General features: G+C 33.9%; 1 protein-coding gene across 2 annotated transcripts in view; it reads left to right on the forward strand.

Annotated features, from left to right (window-relative positions):
* The first annotated feature begins 7,310 nt into the window (after positions 1-7,310).
* LOC133847205 (ubiquitin-conjugating enzyme E2 N) overlaps positions 7,311-22,939 on the forward strand; it is a 152,553-nt gene continuing 136,924 nt past the window's right edge. The window contains exons 1-2 of one of the 2 annotated variants that reach the window (XM_062282085.1): positions 7,311-7,492; positions 10,165-10,674. In XM_062282085.1, the coding sequence (XP_062138069.1) occupies positions 10,216-10,671 (456 nt within the window). In that variant the 5' untranslated portion in view covers positions 7,311-7,492; positions 10,165-10,215 and the 3' untranslated portion in view covers positions 10,672-10,674. Of the gene's footprint in view, positions 7,493-10,164; positions 10,960-22,939 lie in introns of those variants that run through there. The other variant, XM_062282084.1, reaches the window with a different exon arrangement.

The raw sequence follows: 22,939 nt of genomic DNA on the forward strand, positions 1-22,939 counted from the left end.
TGTATTATTTCATAATTAATTTTAATTTAAAAAATTAGTAATCTGAAAATTCAAACTTAAAAAAAAGATAGTACATATCGTTCCTTTTTTTAATTTTATAATTAATAATTTTATAATTTAAAAAATTATTTATTTGAAAAAAACTTAAATAATAGTACATTTTGTTTTTTTTTTTAATTTCATAATTTGTAAAATTAGTAATTTAAAAAAAAAACTAAAAAAAATAGTACAAATCGCTTTATTTAATTTTATAATCTATAAAATTAGTAATTTGAAAAAAAAATTTAAAAAAAAGTACAAATCGCTTTATTTAGTTTTATATTTTAAAAAATTAGTAATCTGGAAAAAAACTTAAATAATAGTACATTTTGTTTTTGTTTTTAATTTCATAATTTGTAAAATTAGTAATTAATTAGTACAAATACAAATTAGTACAAATCGCTTTTTTTAAATTTTATAATTTATAAAATTAGTAATTAAAAAAAAAACTTAACAAAAAGTACAAATCGCTTTTTTTTTTAATTTGATAATCAATAAAATTAGTAATTAAAAAAAAACTAAAAAAAAAATAGTACAAATCGCTTTTTAAGTTTTGTTTTGCGATTGTAAAACACTTCCCTGCGGGTTTATGGTTTAGCAAGCACTGCTGCATGCGGTTTGACAGCAACTGATGCAGCAGATCATGTTTGTTGTTTTGATTTGTTTTGTTCTCGCATCTCGCTCGCACTTTATTATTCAACGCAACCACAAGTCGCGTCTCTTCTCCTTCTCCTTCCCCACTTCCTTTTCGCCTACTCCCCATTCTTCTCCCCCCCGCTTCGCTTTTGCTTGTTTTCATGTTGCTCTCGTTGCGTTTTGTTGTTTTGCATTTTCATCGTTGGTTTTGTTTTTATTTGCGAATTCGTTGTTTGCTCAATAAAATCGAAATGCAAGACATTACAGTTATCCCCCCGTCTCCCTTCCCCACCCCCCGCTCTCTCTCACCCTCACCCTCACTCTTCTTCTTCTTCGTCTTTCGACTGCTTCGAATTTGTTTTTGGGCAAAACGTCAGCAACCCCTTTTGGGCTGCCAACGCACGCTCCCTCCCGCTCCCCCCTTCACCATACAGAGACCAGCACGCAGTCGCCACACACACAGACAGTCACACACACACACACACACACAGACGCGTAGCACGCAACACTCAAATAAACTCAGACATTGACTCCAAAAAGGCAACGACAACATCAACGGGGTTGCTAGACGAGGGGGGTGGTGGAAGGGGGCGTCTGAATGGACTCTGTGCCTATGTGCAAGGCCCAACGGCCGACACACACACACACACACACAGACACATAGAACGCAGACGACGCGTCTCGACATCGACGTCGACGTCGCTGTCGCTGTCGACGTCGCAGCCGAGACAAGTTTCGTCCTTTTGGCGTTCGTTTTGCGTTTCTTTTTTTGCGCTCCTTTTTGTTGGCCTGCGTTGCCAAGGGTTTCCTTTGTTCACACAAGCCAAGCTGAAACCCCCTTCCCCTACCCCCTCCCTCTCTCACCCTCTCTCTCCATCCACCCTACATCGCACTCAAGTCTGTTGCACTCACGACCCCACGACGACGACGACGACGCCTAATGACTAACGGACACTTTTTTTTCAGCTACACACACACACACACACACACACACACATGCACTGCGTTACACTTGCTGCTCCCCCTCCCTCTCCCTCTACTATTGTTGCCTGCCCTTCGCTTTGCCTAAAAAAAAAAACACCGTTCTGTGTGTGTTTTGCATTTTTTGTTTTGCTCGTTTTGTTCGTTGCGTTTTCGGCCGCTGTCAGCGTCGCACACTTGTCGACGTCGACGTCGACGCCGGCAGCGCGACTTCGCTGCGTTTTGCTCTTTGGCGCTCTCACTCTCTCTCTCTCTCTGAATGCAGTTTGGCAGCCAAAAGAGAGCGTGTGTGTGTGTGTGTGTGTGTGTGTGTGTGTGAGTGAGACTGCGAGACTTTTGAGTGTGAGTGCGAGTGTAAGAGGGAGAGGGAGAGAGGGAAAGGGAAAGGGAGAGAGCGTGTGCTCCTTTAGCAACATGTTGCGCGGCAGCATTTTTTGCATTTATTTTAATTAGATGCGTGACAAATGTGAAGAGTGTGGAGGGTGATGGAAGAGGGGGAAGGGGGAAACAGGGTTGCCACCAAATTTGTTTTTATGAATGCAATGAAGTGAGTTGGAGGGAGAGAGAAAGGATGCGCTGTCAATGTTAATGAACTGAGGCGAACAAGTTTGCGGGGAGAGAAGCAGAGGGGAAGCAGGATTGTGAAGGATTTTTGGGCAAAATAATAATAATAATATTTTTACAATCGAGAAAGCGAAAGCAGCAGCCAGAGAAGTGTGCGTGTGTGTGTGTGCAAGCGAGAGCGAAGCTAAGACACACACACTCACACACACACACACAACACACACACACACACACACTCTTATTCTTAGAGAGTTGTCTCAAGGCTGCCGCAGGACAAACAACGGCAAATGGGACAAACAAAGTGCAATTGGCAACTACTAAAAACATTATGCTCACAATAAATATTGCGCCATCCCTCTCTCTCTCTCTCTCCCACTTTTTAAGAGACTTCGCTAAGGTCACAAAGTTTTTCGACTTAAGATTGACACAGAAATCTAAAGAAAAACACACAAAATGTGCAATAAAGAAATCAAATGAAAATTTTTAGTCTAGTTTCAAGCGATATAAGAAGATATAAAAATCTAAGATGTAGTATAATATAATATAATATAATATATGTTATATTACATCTTAGATTATTATATAGACTTTTATATTAGGTCTAGTTTAAAGCGATATAATAATCTAAGATATAATATATAATATATATTTTAATATAATAAGATATCATAATATGTATGAAACTAGAAACTAATATCTTATTATCTTATAATATATGTTATATTATATCTTAGATTAATATTATCTTAGATTTTTATAAAAACTACCTTCATATGATATAGTATAATATAAAAATAATACAACATATCATACTAAACATATATATATATTTATATATATATTTATAAAATATATAAATATTTTTCGAATTTAAAACAACGTATTATATCACGAATATAGAAATGCATTACATTAACTATTTGTTGTATTTAAAAAAATCAAATAAATAAATAAGAAAAAGAAAAAGAACGAAAAAAAAGTCAATTAGTTGTTCGATTTTTTTTTTTATAAGTTTGTAGAAAACAATAAACAATGAAATATTCTAAGATTTGAATGGATATTGAAGAATATAATGTTAATATCTTACAACTTATTTTTTATTATTATTCATTTTTAAATTTGTTGGAAAATTATGACAAATTTGAGTGAGTTTAAGAAGCAGGAAAATTATTAGTTTTATTTTGTGATAGCCTATATTTATCAACATTTTTAATGTTATTCTTTGTTTTTTTAATGAGTCAATTATATAATTTAAATATATATACGTAATTCTAATTCTATTTTGAATTGTGATGATGAAAGAATATAAACTGAAGCACTGGAAACATTATAAGAATTATACAAAAAGGGATCAAATAATAATAATAATTTAATAATTTAATATAATAAAAAAAATATAATATACATATATGTATATATATAATAATAATTTAATATAATATAATATAATTTAATATAATAATTGAAGATTATATAAATTCGCTGATAAAATAATGATTACTGATCTATAATTGTTATATTAGACATATAAAAAATTTGTTATATCAAAATTGCAATATCTTGTAAACTAAATTATAACTCAAATATTAATATAGTATATATATATATATACAAATTATTCTTAAACACTACAATAAAGTTATAATGCCAAGTTTGATATATAAATATATATAATACATTTTGTTAAGAAATACAAAACAATAAAGATATAATTGTATAAGAATCGTTAAATCGTTAATATAAATGTTGAAATTTACTAAAGTTTCATGACTAAATAAATGGCTATAATATAATATAATGACTGTTGAAAAATAATAGAATTTATTTATTTTTTTATTAATAAAAGTAGACAAAAATTTATAAAAAAAAAATCTTAGCCATGACAACAATAATAGAATTATATTTATGAATGATATAGAAAACAAGTTGAAATCATTTTTGAAGAAGCCATGTTGAAGATTATAGTCTTAAAACTTTGTAAAATTATTATGGTTCTTATATCTTTTTTTAAATTTAGGCATATGTTATTTAGTTTTAGTTAGGAATATACTTTAACTTAACTGTATTACTTTATAATGATTATGTGTTCTTTAGTATTCTTTTTTATTATTTTCCTAATTGAGTTAAAAAAACTTTGTAGAAATGATATTTTGGGCTTAGATTGATTTTAAAGCTGAGGAATATGTTTTTAAACTTTAAAATGGATCAATAACAACTAAAAAAAGGAAAAAAAGAATAATATTATTATTCCTACAAAGTTGTTCAGCTCAATTATGAAAACAATACAAAAAAAAAAAAACTAAAGAATAGATAATCATTATAAAGTAATTAAAAAGTATTTCATAAAAAGCAAATTCTAAATAATAATATAGTTTATAACTAATAAAAGAATTGTCTAAGAATTAGGCATGATAAATATTCGTGATTGGCTAACCTAAAAATCGAGTCAAGAGTTCACATAATTTAACACGTTGCACACATTGCAGGCAGGCAAGCAAAGCACTTAACCTCAACCTCAACTAGCGGCCACAGCAGAAGCAACAACAAAAGCAACAACAACAACAGCAGCTACAGAAATAACGGGCAAGCCACCCTCATAGATAAGAAGGGGAGAGAAAAAAGAAATGCAATGTAAACTGCGCCATATTGAAAACTGTCAGCCATTAAAATTTATAGAAATGTGCGAACACACTCTGGCGCCGACAGCGACGACGACAGCGACGGCGACGTCGACAGCAGCGCCTAAAATGCGTGCAGTTAAAACACGAACAACAACAAGAATAAGAAGTGAAAAAAGGAAAAGAACAAGAAGCAGATCAGCTGCTGCTGCCGCGTAGTAGTAAAAAGTTGTAAAAGCAGCTGCAAGCGACTCAAGAGCAAATAAAGGTCGCCCAACAGCTGCGTAGAGCAGCGCTGCCTGCAGCTGCAGCGCAGTAGTAATAGTAGCAGTAGTAGTAGTAGTAGTTGTGTAGTAGAAGTCGCAGCAGCAGCAGAAGTTGAGCGCAGTCAAAATGTAATGCGCGCATTCGGTTCGCTAGCTCTCGCTCTCTCGCGTGCACACACACACACACTCGAAGGGATTGGGCAGAGTGAGACGAAGGCGAGAGTGCAAGAGTCAGTCGACTCGTACTCTCTGTGCATATGTATGTGTGTGAGTGTGTGAGTGTGAGGAGTGGGCTGGGTTTTTGTGTGCTGGCTAACTAGTCGCCCAGCCTAAAAGCAGATCGCATGTGTGTGAGTGTGTGTGCGAGAGAGTGTGAGTGGCCTGCACATGGCTGCTGCTGTTGTTGTTGTTGTTGTTGTTGTTCTCATTGTTGTTGTTGTTGGTTTGCTTTTAGTTGCGAGGCTCGTTTTTGTATGTGCGATGGCTTGTGCGTCCATTGGGCATTGCACATGTGTGCATGTGTGCATGTGTGCATACGGGAGAGCATGCATGTGTGTGTGCGTGTCGAGCCAAAGCCAAACCTCTCTCCTCTGCTGCTGCCCAATGGCCTGCTGCGGGGGGCGTTGAAACGCATAAATGTTGATTACACACAAATTGACATTTTTCTTTTTCAAAATTGTTGTCGTTGTCGTTGTTGTTTTTTTTTTTTTTTCAGTGGTGTGTGTGTGTGTGTGTGTGGGGTGGCGCGGCGGGGGCGTGTGTTAAATGCGCGCCTATGTTTGGTCAGCACTGCACTTGTTGTTGTTTCCTCTTCTTCTTCCACTTCTCTTTCTCCCCGTTGTTGTTGTTGTTGTATTGGTTCAATTGCAAATGACCAAACAGAGGGACGCAATGTAGATATATTTCGCATATGTGAGCGTTTGCTTTTTTCTTCTTCTTTGTATGTGTATATTACTATGTCTCTCTCTCGCTCGCACTCTCGCTCGTTGGCCGTTATGCGACATTTGAAACAAGTGCATGAGCTGATAGCGTCGACAGCGACGTCAACGTCAACGTCAGCGTCAACGTCAATTGCTCAAATGTCAACGAATATAGCCAAAAAAGTTTTGTTTTATTTTGTTTTGTTTTTGTTTGCATTTAATATTTTGTCCTTTTATGGCAAAAACAACTAAAATAAAAGTTACATGCTTATTGTTGGAATTTTGTTTATACTACAAATATTTACAACAACAAAAATTCATAAAATTAAAACTTTTTGTAATATATTTTTTTTTTGCATATTATCTAATTGGGACTAAAGTAGTTAAAAAAATATCTAATAAAATAAAATAAAAAATTGATAGTCAGAAAATAAATAAAATAAACAAATGAAATAAAGTCAAAAATGTCCGCTTAAGAGAGGTGTCCGTTAAGAGGATTTCACTATTAATTTTAATTGTTTAATTGTTTGTATTATTTGTTGTTATAATTTTTACAGCCATTTTTTTACATATTTTAACAAATTCATTTGATAAATTTGTAAAACTAAAATTGGAAAATGAATAAATCATAAATTGTATGGTAATGCCATGCATTCTTTTTAAATTTTATTATTATTTTTATTATTATTATTAAAGTTTTAAGACAAATCTATAATATCAATGCCATTTGAACTTACACCTTCTCTACTAAGCGAAGCACAATATGTTCAATAACACACATGCAAACAAATAAATTAATTGGGATAAAAAGTAATAACTTTTTGTGCAACATTTTGAATTTCAAATGAAAAACATAAAACAAATCGAATTGGAGCGACGGTCGAATTGGACGTCTTATTTGGCCAATCAACCGGCAAATTCTTCTAATTGGCATGCCGCGCAACGTAGCTAAAGCTGACTGCTGGCAAACTCATGGCGACAGCATGTCAAAAAGCTGCTTGCTACAGAGCAAACGCATGTCTGGCTGTTGATTGCGCGCAGTGTTGCCAGCACATTTACGTGTTTTATATATGTGCAGACGATATATAACCTTGCTTTTAAGTGTAAAATATTAAAAACATATGTTAAAAAATCTGCTTATACTAGCAAAACTGGTATTTTATTTTAAAATGTAGTATTTATCGAGTAATGAGCGCAGAAAGTTTATTTTCTCATGCCTCGTGGTATCTGGCAACCCTGCGGCATTGAAACAGCGGCTCACACGCATACAATACAGGCAAAAAAACGCAAGCACCAACAGCACCAACACAAACAAAGCGCGTATAGAAAGAAATTTTTTTTCCAACGTTCATAATTTGCGTGGAGCTGGGGAGCTGTCGAAGCTGCAAGAAAACAAGACAAAAACAAAGAAAAAACGGCGAATATTGTGAAGAAATTTGTAATAAAAAAAAATTCGCAAAAATAAGTGGTAAATACTTGTGCACAATTATTGTTTTCTTACTGTTTGTTTGAGTGAGAGTGTGTGTGCGTTTTTGTACGGTGCAAGTGCAAAAACAACAACAAGGCACAGCGCAGAAGAAGAAGCACGTACAGTAGCAGCGCATTGACGAAAATAATACGCCTTCTTCAATATCTGTGCGTGTGTGTGTGTGTGAGAGTGTCTGATTATAGGTAAGCGTGTGTGTGTGTGTTGTTTTTGTTGGTGCACTTCAAACTTCAATTGCCGAATGTCAAATTTTACACTGTGTGTGTGTGGCATATTAATTTGCTTAATCGTGTTTGCATTAGCATTGCATTTATAATTTCTTCGCTTTGTTATTGATTTTTCGAGCAACGTGCGTGACAAATGTGCTTGCTTTCCCCCCCTTCCCCAGCCCAACTACCGTATGCTCCAAGTATGTGTGCGTATGTGTGTAGCGGCTTTTGCTGCCTGCGTGTGTGTGTGTCTGTGTGTGACACTAGCGCGCTTAAGAAATCGATAAATTTTTAAATAACGTATACAATGGAAAAATGTAAAACACACAAACAAAACAACAGCAACAACAAAAACAACAATCCGCATGCCAACACCTGAAACAGCAGCAGCAACAATAACAATAATAACACTAAAATCCTGATGTTCTTGTTGGTTTTGCTATTTGTTATTATTCGTGTTTGCATTTTGGCAGCTTTCTGGAATTTTCTTTCCGCTGCATTCCATTGATTGTTGCTGTTGTTCTTCTTCCTCTTGTTGTTGTTGTTGTTGTGGCTGTTCTTGTCGGCATTTGTGTACAGTGGTGTCCATCATATTAGTCTCTAGAAGCTTTTAGCGTGACGTCTTGTGAGTTGGTTTCAACTCGTTTGAAATTGAATTTATACCCTGTTCTGATTAATGACAAGGTGTATTAAGATTAAAGAGTGGAAGGAGTTTTATTCGACCTTATCAAGTTTAAAGTATTGTTTATTAGTATAGTTGTAATCAGTATAGTTGACTTAGAGATGTTCTGTTCTTGATGTTCGGTTTTTTTATTTGAGTGCTTGAATACTAGCGGTCATAAAAGCTATACATATACATACATATATACTCTATATATGCTAGAAAGTTGTTTGTACTCATTATGTAGTTGAAATTTATGTTTGAAAACTCAATGGACCCATTAAAAATTATAAATAAATGAAGTACTAAAATCTATAGTAAAATAAGAAAAATAAATTACTAAAATCTATAGTAAGAAAAACTTTTATGCCCTGTTATTGTAGCTTTGCTTTTAATTGTTATTTCTCTTGGGTTTTTTCGATATGTATTCAGAATCTCCTTATTTCTTAATGAAGTTTCAATTGAAGTTTACGAAATAAAACAAATGAATTCCAGTTAATTTAAAGAGTATTTGCATCAGTTGTTAAAGAATTCAATATTGCTGCCTCAGAACTTTAACTTTACAGGGTATATTTCGTCAATAGTATATCTGAGTTTTATAGGTTTTCAATAGCTGTTGTGTTTTCTTAAGTATTCTATAGCGAAAAAACTTGTCAATATCTATTTTAAAACTTTGACAATATTATTAAATATTACTAAATCAAATGCTTAGGCTTTACAAAAAGGGTATCTTGTAGTGTTGCATCTCGAGTATAACTTACTAGTTTTTTATTTTTCAAGTATTTTCTAGTTAGTTCAATTTGTTCCCCTTCTAGTAACGTTTTTAGCAAAACATCTCTGTTCATTTTGATATCATTTTAATGAAACAGACAATCTTTTTCTATTTTTTGCCTAAAATATAGTTAATACAACGACAATATTTTGGTAATTTTTCTAAGGAAACTTGTAATTATTACAGTCATAATTTATCTTGTTCGTATTTTAATTCTTTGTTATAAATGTAACTTTATATTTAATATTTGAATTTTGGAATACAGCAAAGCTTAGATAACTTATAAGTAGGGTATTATATAGTTACTATATTAAAAGTATTCGATATGAGTATCTATCTTAGATATCATACAAAGTGTGGAAATAATTTACTAATCGATAGAGCTGACTTAAGTAATTAATTTGTTGAAATTTTCATTACTAATTAAGTCAATATTTAATATTTGCCTCGTATACAAAAGTTGAACTTTGTAAATGAATATTAAATATTTGCCGGGTATACAAAAGTCGGTCAAGTTGCAAGTGGAAGAGCACTTAAACTTGTTGCCGCATTTGTTTTGATATGCAAATGGCCAACAAACTGCAAACAATTTAATTGTGTGCAATTATAGACTCGGCAGACACAGACGAGACACTCACACACACACACACACACACTTGCACACACACACATACAGCACTTTGAGGCACTTGAATCTGCATCTCTTGAATTCGCATTTGTGTCTTGTAGCTGCAATAAAATGCAGCAGCGAAAACTTTTTTGCCATTTGCGGAAAGTGAAAGTCGCAACAGCAGCAACAGCAGCAGCCAAAGAAGGTGCATGCCACGTGTACCTGCCACAACCCAACCACACACACACACACAGACAGACACAAATAGAGTCTTGCGTCCTTGAAACATTCGCAGAACAACAACAACAACAACAAGCACAACTTTATCTAAGCTAAGCTTCTTCTCAACTCAACATTTTCCTCGCTTTTTCCCACTCCCTCTTTTCTGCTCTTCACTTTCAGAACAGTTCAACCAGCAGCAGCAGCAGCAGAAGAAGAAGAAGAAGCAACAGCATGTCCAGCTTGCCACGTCGCATCATCAAGGAGACACAACGTCTGATGCAGGAACCGGTGCCGGGCATCAATGCGATACCCGATGAGAATAATGCCCGATATTTCCATGTGATTGTCACCGGACCAAATGATTCTCCCTTCGAGGGTGGGGTCTTTAAGCTGGAACTCTTTCTGCCCGAGGATTATCCGATGTCGGCGCCCAAGGTGCGTTTCATCACAAAGATCTATCATCCGAATATCGATCGCTTGGGTCGCATCTGTCTCGATGTGCTCAAGGATAAGTGGAGTCCAGCTCTCCAAATTCGCACCATTTTGCTCTCCATCCAGGCGCTGTTGAGTGCCCCAAATCCCGATGATCCGCTGGCCAACGATGTCGCCGAATTGTGGAAGGTCAACGAGGCCGAGGCCATTCGCAATGCCCGTGAATGGACCCAAAAGTATGCGGTCGAAGACTGAATTATGCAAATGGGAGAGACGATGATGAAGTGGAGAGGAAGTAGAGGGGGGATACTAAGGGAGGGGACGGGGGGGATTGAAACGAATGTGAAACATCAAGAAATTGATTTAATCGTATTATATATATATATATTTTAGTTTTTTTTTTGCTGGGCGGGTTTTTTCTCTCACGTTGTAAAGATAAAATGATTGTAAGCGAGAAGTATACAGAACTCAGATGCATTGTTTTATACAGGCAACCCAACAACAACAACAACAACAATAATAACAACAAACATTTATAATAAACTATGATAATTATTATGATATTAGCAACATTGCTCGTACATAAATTGACTGCTTTAAATAACAGAACCACGAAGATGAAGAAACAACATCCATTCAATACATATATCGAATTTCTGACTTTCAGATTCAGATTTCCTGATTTTCAGATTGTGGTTGTGTTCTCTGGGTTCCTCAGCTTTTTGAACAATCTATGTACGACATGTTTGAATAACATGATTAAGAAACGAGCCTTTTATGGAATTAGTACTTTACATCATACACGTAATAACTAATATATATGTATGTATATATACACACAGATATATATATATATATATTATATAAATAATAATAAAAGCGAAATCAAAATCAAATCAACAAGTTTCCTTCTTTTTATTGGGATTGGGATTGGGAAGAATTTTTGAACACAACTTTAACTTCTTTTTTTTACAGACAATAATAACTAAAGGATTTATAATTGCTGATAATAATTTTTGGTTGAAATTATTTAGGAAATACTTTTGCCTTGGAGTCTTAGCTGCTTTTGCTAGCAATATGGTATATTTGGCACTATCTGGTATATTTTTAATGTATCAATATACCAAATATAGCATGCGGTATACATATTTTAATATTTTTGTGATTTATTTTGTAACGGCTTTGAATAGGTTTGAAATTTTTATTTTAAGTAATTGAAATCATTTTAATATTAATACTTTTTATTAGAGTGCTTTAATAAAATTTCATAAATATATTTTGAAATTATTATAAAAGCAACGCGAAAACAAAATAACAGATCTCTTGATAAGAAATAATTGTAATAATAATGAAATTGGGTATTTCATATTTTTAGAAAGTAATAAAAATATATTTTGAAAAATAAAATCGAATCTTAGAATTGTTAAAGTATCTTATTGAATTAAATATCTATAAAAAGCGTTTTCAAAATTTAATAATTTCGAGAAATTTGTAATAGAACTTGAAGAACAATTTCATATTGACATATAGATATTGAAATATGGAAAACGATCCGAGCTTAGATTTAAAATGCAAGGAACATCTGTTCCACAGAGTTTCAAAATGTTTTTAAGCTAATTGACAGAAGTACGAAATATGCTTTAAACAGCTTTAGGATTTAGATATTTTAATCCATTCAAATTCAAAAGGAATTTAAAAAAAAAAATAAATAAAAAAATTTAAACAGTTCATTAAATGCGAAGTGAGAAATTTGATTGAATTGAATACGTAATATGTTTTTTTTTTTTAGAATAAATTGAGTAGAATATATTAGTATTCTCCACAAATGAGTTAACCAATGAGTTTCTGTAAAACTCTTCAGTTAAGAGTCAAGGAAGCTCATCTAACGTATTTTTTGTGAAATTTTTGAGAAATGTGTAAGATATTTTAGAAAAAAATTTTTTCAGCATTGCTCTTTAAAATACGATAGGAATTTGAAAACTCGAAATAAAAAAAATACTTCTATTAAGGAAATTTTGGAGAAAGACAGTTTCTGTAGCTTGGAATTAATGAAGAATTAAGAAAGATTATTGATTAAATGGTATTTTAGACGAATTTAAAGACATGCATAACATAATAAAATTACATAAATAAAAATACATTTTATAGAATTGTTATAGTATCTTATAAATTAAATATCAATAAAAAGCGTTTTCAAAAATTCAATAATTTGTTGGCATAAATTAATAATACACAAAAATAAATAAAAAAAAATACTTCTATGTAGAAAATTTGAAGAAAAAAAGTAGTTTGGAATTAATGAAGTGTCCAGGAAGATCATTGATTATATTGTGTATTGTGTAATTTTAAGAAAATATAGAAAAACGGTATATTATGATGTGGGATCAATGAAATAATAATAAATAATTTTGTTGAATACAATAGTTTGCTATTTTCTTTTATATATTAAGTGAATTTTTGGTGGAAAGTAGAGTCAAGGAAGTGTGACAAGTGCAACTCCCGAATGCTCACGTATCTGGACAGTTAGATATATATATAGTATTCCATATATAGATGGATGGATGGAGAGCTGTGGCTGTGTGTTCACCTGAAATTTGCATTGTCTCTCTGCAGAATGTGGCAGCTGGCTGGCTGGCAGAGGATGACGATGTCCTCTGAGTGCAGTTGTCAATCATTTTGGAGGCGTGGGTGGCGTTTTTCCATTTCGTTGTCTCTGTGCTCCACTAGTTTTTTTTTTTTGTTGTTTTCCCTGGGAGAGAGGGATGGGAGAAGGGAGAAGGGGAGGGGGAAAGGGCAGCGGATACGGATGGCAGGATTAAACCCTTTTTTTATGGGGTGGCCAAATTGTTGGCCACACCCCGAGCCGTTAGCATGTTGCCTGCTGATTGGATGCGCCGCGTCCTATGCGTCTCCCCTTCTTCCTCTCTTCTCCGCCCCCGTCTCCCTATCAATCGTTGTTGTTGCTGTTTTGCTCCTCGAGGCTGTTGCACGTCAGGCTTTAGCTTTAGCTTTGGCTTTCGCTTTGGCCCAGGCTGGGCAGTCAAATGTCGAACCTAACGACTTTTTTTTTGTTATTTTTTTTTTGTTTGTTTTGTTTTGGTGTCCACTTGTTTTCTCTCTCTCTCTCTTGCACTCGCTTTTGCCTTCCCTGTCTTGCTGCTGCTCTTTCGACCGTGATGTATTTTTTTTTTTTTTTTTGGTTTTTTTTGCTCTATTCTCTCTTTTATACCGACTACCGAAAGAGTTGAGAAGAGTTGTATTATAATTTGTCATTGAAATTACAATAATAAAGTCTCTAAAATATTATAATATTACAAGAAAAATAAAGAATTTATTTGCCACGAGAGGTGAATTAAAAAATCAACTTGATTTTTAAGTCAATCTCTATTTAAATTCTTAAACTATTATTACGAGTATATCACAAATAAATGAAAAAAAGACTTGGTTTTTAAGTTTGACTCTTCTAACAATCGAAATTACTTAACGATTGAAATTTTACTTATTGTGTTAGTCGTTAAATATTTTACAAATATCGACTTCATTGAACATTTTTAAAAATATTCTTTGAATTTTTTTAATTTTGTCATTATATCTTTTTTGTATTATAAGTTTCGTTGCTTTTTAAATTTGTTAACTTATTTTTATTAGTAAATTCCGAAGGAAATTAAAGATGATTGAAAACAGATCTTTGAGCTCTACAAATTTTGGTATTATATCATTTTTTTTTATTATTTGAAAGCTTTAATAGCTCTGGTTGATCTCATTGAAATAGGGAATTGTATTCGATATTTCAAGAAAAAATAATAATAACTTCCGAACTACTTTTCAAATGTGTTCTTAAAATAAAAACGGATGAAATTTTCGTAGTTTTTTTTTTATTAATTTCCAGATAGATATGGGCATTTCCACAGAAAGGTCCACCGCGACCAAAAAATTAAAATTTCTTGAAAATGATTTTTTCCAACATGGTTACATAAAGAAATATTCAAATTTAATAAACTTGAAAGAATTTTGCATTTATCATTTATAGATTTCAAAATATTCGAATGCAAAGTCCCGCAAACGCACCTGTTGTGATTATGATGTTTGTAGGGCATATTTTGTTTTGATAACAACTTCTAAAATAAATGCATTATGCTTTGTCTTTTGCTTTGTAAAATCATTTGGAGATTGCAAGAAACGAAAGAGAACGCAAAAAGTAACATGCAATCACCAATAACGGTAAAAATTTTGATTTGCATTATCACTTATTTTAATGTCCCGTGCGCGACCGAAAAACAACATTTCTTATCAGTAAATCCAAATAACTTGTTCGAATTGCATCAAATTTTTTTTGCAAACAGAGTTTATGCGCGCAGTAAATATATAAAAAAAATTTGGAGAAAAAAAAATATTTGTATTTTTGGTGATCATTTAAAGTTTGTCCGTGCGCGACCGTAAGTACACAACATAAGTACCAACTTATTCCTCTCTCATATTTACACAATATGAATGATGGAGTAAGTTGGCAGCATTGCCGCAAAATTAACAAGTAAGAAAGCTACAGTCGAGTGTGCTCGACTGTGAGATACCCGCTACCCATTTTGAAAAAAAGCAATATATTTTGCGGTATTATTCTCAAAATATACCAAATATTCAACAAAAATACTAAAAAAATATACCAACTGGTATATATGGTATATCGATATAGTACCGCATTCAAAATATACCCTAGACGGCACAATATACCAGATTGTCAGCCAAAGAAACTCAGACCCATAGTAAGTAGGTGTTTTTGCCCATACAAAAGTATTTCTTTAATAACTTCCACAATCTAAGTCTGATCGCAACCAAATTTTTAGGAATCATAACTATTATAGTTATTATTCTATATACCAGAATACGCAACTCTAGCTATAAAATTACGATTGTTATTCAACTTTTTTGATTTGCGGGGGCGGAAGTGGGCGTGGCAAAAATTTGAAACAAACTTGATCTGCGTGCAAACATAACAAATGCTGTCGAAAAAAAATTACAGCTCTATCTCTTATAGACATGGCTAGATCGTCTCACCTGTTGACGCTGATCATGAATATATATACTTTATGGGGTCGGAGATGCCTCTTTCTACCTGTTACATACATTTTCTGTCGGCACAAAGTTATAATACCCTTCTACCCTATGGGTAGCGGGTGTAAAAATAGTGGTGGTAAAAAATGTCCCGTGCGCGATGTCCCGTGCGAATTTACTTCAAATTGAATTAAAAAAAAAATACAAGTCGTTTTTGAAAAAAATTATAATCTTCTTAATGAGGCATCAATGCACAAAAATTTAAAATTAGTTGCATTAAAATATTGCCTCTGGATTAGCTGAAATTTGCGTTTGAATTGGTTGACCTCTTAAACCACTTCCGTTTTGTGTCCCGTGCGAATCACTTGACTTCTGCAATTATCTTCTAAATGAAAAAATACCCATCATCAGTCTTTGCACCAATGAAAGAGCTAATAAAATGCTGTACATTAAGCTTTTCAGTTGAAAAAAAAAACGTTTCCTTTTTGCCGTGTTTTTACTTTGAACGCGTACGAATGTCCCGTGCGCGATTTTGGAAATGCCCATATATATTAAAAATATGTACCCTAAAAATGTGTCAATGACAAGGCTTTGAGATTTCCATTAAGAAGAATTCTTACATTTGGGCGAAATTCTTTTTCTAAACAGGTCACACTATAAACATTATATTATATATGTAAAATATATGCACATAAATAATATTTTAGTTCAGGCAATATTATTACACATTTTTGAGTGTTGTTTTAACTGCAATTTGATGTTACAAAATTTGATAATGATTATTATTGCTTGGTAGTTATTTAAGACATTAGTTTTTTAATGCTATGGTCACACTCATTGCTTTTGCTTAACCTTAAATTGCCAACTTGACGATCTGTCTATAAGAATCGAACTTAAAAGTTATTTCTATGTTATTGTTATTTATTCAACTTCCTTATGAGCTTTGGCCTGAACGAGTTCTTGCTAAAATGTATTATTATAGTGTTTTTTTTGCAGTACTGGTTCAACTACTTAATAAATACGAAATATTGTAAATAAGTGTCTATGTTGAAGCTTTATGTTTATTCTTTAATCATATAACTTGTTGTAAAGCAGCCTGAAATTGAGTACCGGGTATTACATAGTCGAGCAAGCCTCGAGTGTTGCCTTCTAACGTGTTGTCTCCATGTTCAGTTCCGCATATAGCTTTTTATCGCATTAGACTCTCTCTCTCTCTCTCTCTATAGGAGTCCGAAATGTTCAACGCATATGCAGAGTGCAACCTCAAGGGGGTTGCCAGAAGGGGACAGAAGGGGGAGGGGGCGGGAGAGGGGAATGGGGTCAGGTGTTGGCGTTGAGGTGAGCATTTTTATCGGCAGCTGCCGCATTTTGTGTGTGTGTGTGTGTGTGTGTGTGTGTGTGTGTTTGAGTGTGTTGTGTTTGCATAGACAAAGGCGAGGCCGTGCTACGTCTAGGCGCCACACTCTCTCTCTCTCTCTCTCTCTCTTACTCTTACTCTGTCTCTCTCTCCATGGGCTTGGCCATGGCCAGCAACTGGCCAGCTATTAATCGCGTTTGCTTCTGCAACATCATCTGAGTGTGTGTGTGTGTGTGTGGCACCTGCTGCAGGCCAAAGACAAAAACCCAGTCGACTGTTGCCCCTTCCTCGTCCTCCTCCTCCTCCTCCTCCCTCTTGTGGTAAGATAAGGCTTCGATCTCTTGTTGCTGCCACCTCGCATGATTTATGCGACAATTGTGCGTTGCACTCATCATACTTAATTCGTAGCGTTCGCTACGTTATCAGATCTTCGCGTTGCTAAAGCGTTGCGCTCTCTTATCTTATCTTCGCCTTTGGGCTTTGCTTATCAACAGCCCAAAACTGGTTGTTGTTGGCTGTTAGCCAACTTAACTTTGCCTAATTGCCCAAAATCATGAGCCATTCGCCTCGCTTTACGACTCTGAAACAACTTGCCAGCAATATTGTGAGGTACAGCTGAAGAAGAAAGCTTAAAAGCTTTATCAAACTTATTTCAGAAAGCACATTTGCGTAAAGAAATTATTTCAATCGCACTGAAAGCACATTTTATACTTATTTTTTACATACGAAATTTGAATATTACATCTGAAAGTTTTAGCACTTGAAATATAATATGTGCATTAATTGGAAAACCTCTTAAGTAAAATCGATATAAAATTTTCTTGAGAAATTTAAAAGACATTTTTTTGCATAGTCGAGTCTAATAAATTTGAATTCTTTAAAAAGTTTTCAATCTGAAATTCTTTTTTCAAGAATGTTTCTTTAAAATCGTAAATTTCTTAAAATCAAGATCTACATTTCAATCTAAAATTGGTTCATTGTGTGGACATTTAAAGTAATTGAAGTAATAGTTAAATAATACAAAGAAATCGTATAGATAGCAAAACGAATTTTTAAGTAGAATTGAAGCTTTTGATTAATTTTTCATTTATTTTGGATGTTAATATTTTAACTTTAAATGTACATTTATGTACATATATATAATTTTGTTCGCAAGCTGTATAAAAGCATGAGCTTAATCCTCTAATGAAACATGAACTTGTTCATAAAGTTAAATTTTACAGGAATCTAAAGAAATATCTCAGCATCAATGTGATATTCATTTTTTTTTCTACACAACATTTAGAGAATTGTTGTATAAATAAAAGTATAAAGCTTACAGATGACAACAGTAAATGCAAAGATGCTTTTGGTTTAAGCGATAAAATTTCAGCTTGTGGCAATACAGTTCAACTTTCAAAAAAAATATGCTTCACAAATTTGAGTCGTGCAGAAATCAGAACTAAGTAAAATGCTTTTGATATGTCTAATAATAATAATTTAATCGAGTTGCAATGTAAATTAGAGCTTTATTTTGACAAAAGCACATTCTAAGAAGCTTTTCCTTTAAAGTGTGAGCTTTAAATTTGATTCTGCAATTTAAATTTTGAAGAATTTTACAGTTCATAAAAATGATTCGACTTTGTGTAACGTATAATCAGTTTATTGATTTCAATTATACAATAGAGCTTTTCGCTAGTTAAAGCACATATACAGAAGCTTTCATCTAAATAAGAGTAAAGTGTTTCTGCTGGCAAAAGCACATGTGGATAAGCTTTCACTAGCGAAAGCACATATACATACATAAGCTTTCAACTAAGGAAGAGTAAAGTGTTTCTGCAAAAGCACATTTAAAGAAGCTTTCACTAGTGTAAGGACATTTAAATAAGTTTTCACTAGCGAAAGCACATATACAGAAGATTTCACTAGCGAAAGCACACAGACAGAAGCTTTCACTAGCGAAAGCACACAGACAGAAGCTTACATCTAAAGAAGAGTAAAGTGTGTCTTGCTGACAAAAACACATTTAAGAGAAGCTTTCACTTGTGGAAGCACATATATCGAAGCTTTCGCTTTAAGCGATATGCATTAAGCTTTAAGCTTGTTGCAATAAAGTTGCACTTCCGTTACATGCGTTATCGTTTAAGAGACTGCAACTCTGTCGATCTTGAGCTGTTTGAATCGCTGCCTGGCTGGATAGCTGGCTCGATGGCTGGCTGGCTGTCAAAACTAAACAAGTTTTGGCCGTAATCCATTTGGGAACAATCAAGTTGCATGTATCTGCAAGATACGCGTACTAACAACAAGATACACGAGATACAAGGCGAAGTGTATGTAGTATAAACTGCTGAAATTATCCACAAGAACAACAATTTGGACGTGTTGTCTGTGCGCTTCAAATGATCCGATGGCAAACCAAATAAACAATACATGAAGCGCAGCCATATACATCTACTATCAACGTACATATTTGCTATATATATCATATACATATATATATTTCATATATGTGTGTGTGTGTGTGTGTGTGTGTGTGTAGTTGTGTGCTCGCTTAGACTGCAGACAGTTTTTGCTTTTGGCCAAAACAAAATGCCCAAAACGCTGCAATGGGTGCGAGTTCTCTTTCTAGCTCACACTATCTCCCTCTCTCGTTCACATAGTACTTCATCTCTCTCTCTCTCTCTCTCTGGGTCTGTGTTTGTGCCTTGGTCCTGCTGCATCCTTGTGTGCTCGTCCATTCGCACAAAACCGAAACAAATAATTGATGAAACAGCAAAGCGCACGTAGGGATTTTCGAGCCGTCCTCTCTCTCTCTCTCTCTCTGTCTCTCTTTCTCTCACTCTGCCACACCCACTCCGCCTCGTGGAGCAGGCAGGCAGGCAGGCCGTGCAGCAAGTTGTGTGTCCGTGTCCGTGTCGGTGTCCTGCGACCAGTTGCGTCTGCGAAGCCGCCTGGAGACGCATGACGTTGCCCACATGCGACGTTAAGTACATGCCACATGCCACACGCCACATGCCCCACACACACACATACTCTATATATGTATATATTTATATGTGTATATATATTCCTGTACGTGCGCACTTATCGATTTTCTGCTTCAAAAACTCAAATGTGAAATGCGCCCAAAGCGCCAACCGAAGCTGCTCAACGGTCGCCTGGTCACACTGTCTGTCTGTCTGTCTGTCCGTCCGTCTGTCTGTTGGTCGCTCGCTCGCTCACTCGCTTAAGCTCCACTAAAAACCCAACAGACTAACCCACACCCCTCTCCCCTCTCCCGCACTCCACGCTGGATAGCAGACAGACAGCCCCCAAAAATGGGGCCTTGCCTCAGCCTCAGCCTCGCATAGGCGTGACTCGTGGGCGAAGGACGCTCCACGTCCCGTTACCGTGTTAACGCATAGCACAAGGCAACAACACACACACACACTCGCTCACACACACATTGGGACACGCACACACGAGAGGACAAAAAACGTTGATGGCCAGCAAAAAACTTTTATTTCAACTCAATTTTTCTGCAACAGACGAACCAAAAGAGCCCCAACAACAACAACAACGACAACTACATTTGCAACGACATGTGAAATAAAAAGAAGAAGAAGATAAGCTAGCACTATTTGGAGAGCATGCTCAACTATGAGATACCCCTTACTACATGCAAAAATTGATATTATTTATTGTAGTTATTTAAATAAAAATAAGTAAATCAATAAATATATTTTCAATGATATAACGACACACTATACTTGTTGTAAAGATAAATAAAAATAAATAAGTAAATAATGAAAAAAAATAATGTTCATTAATATACGGTCACACTCTATTTTCGGTAAAGATAAATAAAAATAAATAAGTAAATTTATGAAATAATATTCAACAATATACGGTCACACTGTAGTTTTTCATAACACTATTTGGAGAGCATGCTCAACTATGAGATACCCCTTACTACATGCAAAAATGGATATTATTTATTATAATTATTTAGTATTAAAATAAAAGTCAAGTTAATACCAAATAATAAGTGAATCAACAAATTAACGTTCAATATTATATGGTCACACTGCGTTTTTTGTAAAGGTATATAATAAAAATAAGTAAATTGATGATATAATATTCAATAATATACGGTCACACTGTATTTTTCTAGAATATAATACATATTAAGTTAACAAACAAAGCTGAGCAATGCCGATGGCCTGGTGATTTAGAAATAAGTTACTTCTAATTTGAATTATATGAAATATTTTTAAATCAAATATATAACAAATCCAAGCATTAAGCTAAAGTTAATTGCAAAGCTTTTTAAGCCGAAAGCTCATTGATTACAAAACATTATGAAATTCGATATATAAATAGTGAAAGCATTATACAATTTTTTATACATTTTTTTCAATATTTGTTAAGTTGTTTTAATTTTTTTTTTGGTAAATCCCAAATACACATTAAAAATATTACCTACATATATTATCAACGTACACATATGTTTTAAACAGCTTTTTTACATATTAATTTTAACTGATTTTTGAAATATTTACATTGACATTTTTAATATTTGTCACATTTGAAATACAACAAAATACACGAAATTAATGTAAGCAAACTATAATTATTATTGAATATGTAAATATTAAATATTGTAATTTTCTTTTTTTTAATTACAAATTATTTTGTTTATTTTAAGGTACAATAAAGTTTACAAAAATCTTGTATTTTTATTTTTTTTCTGAACAATATATATTAAATATCAATTCAATAAATCGTTCATTATATTTCAATTATCTTTAGAAGACAAATGCAAATTTCAAATACCTAATTAATCATACCAAATAAAAATCCCAAAATAAGTTTTCATAGTAATAGGAATAATTATTAAAATATTTAATTATCTTAAAACTAACTTACTAAAGTATTGGTTGCAAATGCCTTTTACTTATTAAAATATTAATACCATATACTGACTTGTAAATGTTAAGGAATTTCCATTTTATTGTGAGAAAGCCTTCGTTAAGTATAATTCCTTAAAAAAATTATGATGAGTATAAAATAAATATTACCACAATAGTTCAATGAATTGCAATGGTAATCAACTGTTAATATTAATTGAATTAGTTTCATTTCATTTACTTTGTTTATTTTATGTAACTGGTTAAAATATCAGATATTAAAAATATAGAGTTGTCTTTTAAAATAAATATTTTGTTCTCCCCTTCTTTATTTACAATCTGTCTGTTGTGTAATTAATTAATATTAATTTTACCGAAATGACAGTTTTCAATGAGCCCTGCAATTTTTCATATATAACATCTTATCAGTTCGATAAAAATATAAATTCATAATTAGAACTAATAATATTTTCTTCATAACAATTTGCTAGTGGTGATTTCATAAACAATAATAATAATTATAATTGTGTTATTATTACAACGAAGCCACTTCGCTTGAAGTTCGTTGTTGAGGTTAGGTTATTGCAACTCTCTCTCTCTCCCTCTCTCTCTCTCGCTTGCTCGCATTTAATTGAATTATTTATAGTTTTGGGATGCGAACACTTGACTCTAGTTGATACCCTAACTTTCGAGGGGTATGCATTTAATAGTAGCAGCTGTGCATGTGTGTGTGTATGTGTGTGCGGAGTGTGTGTGTGTGTGCGTCAAATGCGTTCGCTGCACATGCGAAAAACGTACTGCACACACGAGCATACAAACACACCCACTCACACACCCACACACACCCACTCACTCATGCACACACATACGCACACACATACACTTGTGTAGACCTATGTTTGTAGCCTAAACCGAAGTGAACCGAACTGCAGACAGCGAACCACGAACCAAAGGCGAACCGCACCGAACTGAACCGAATGGAGCTCAAGAGGAGAACAACAACAACAACAACGAGAAGTATAAGAAGAAGAAGAAGAGGAAGAGGCAGATCGAGGAAAAGTGCAAACCGAAAAAGCCAAAACCAAAAACCGAACCGAACTGAACTGAAGCGAACTAAAGCGAACTGAGGCCGCCGCACTCGAATCCAATGCACAAGCACAACAACAACCCCCTCCCTCTTCTTCTGCTTCTGCTTCTTCCCTCTACACACGCACACACACACACACACACAGCTGTACAGTGGACAGCA

Source organism: Drosophila sulfurigaster, chromosome X, assembly GCF_023558435.1.
Source record: "Drosophila sulfurigaster albostrigata strain 15112-1811.04 chromosome X, ASM2355843v2, whole genome shotgun sequence".
Classification (NCBI taxonomy): domain Eukaryota; kingdom Metazoa; phylum Arthropoda; class Insecta; order Diptera; family Drosophilidae; genus Drosophila; species Drosophila sulfurigaster.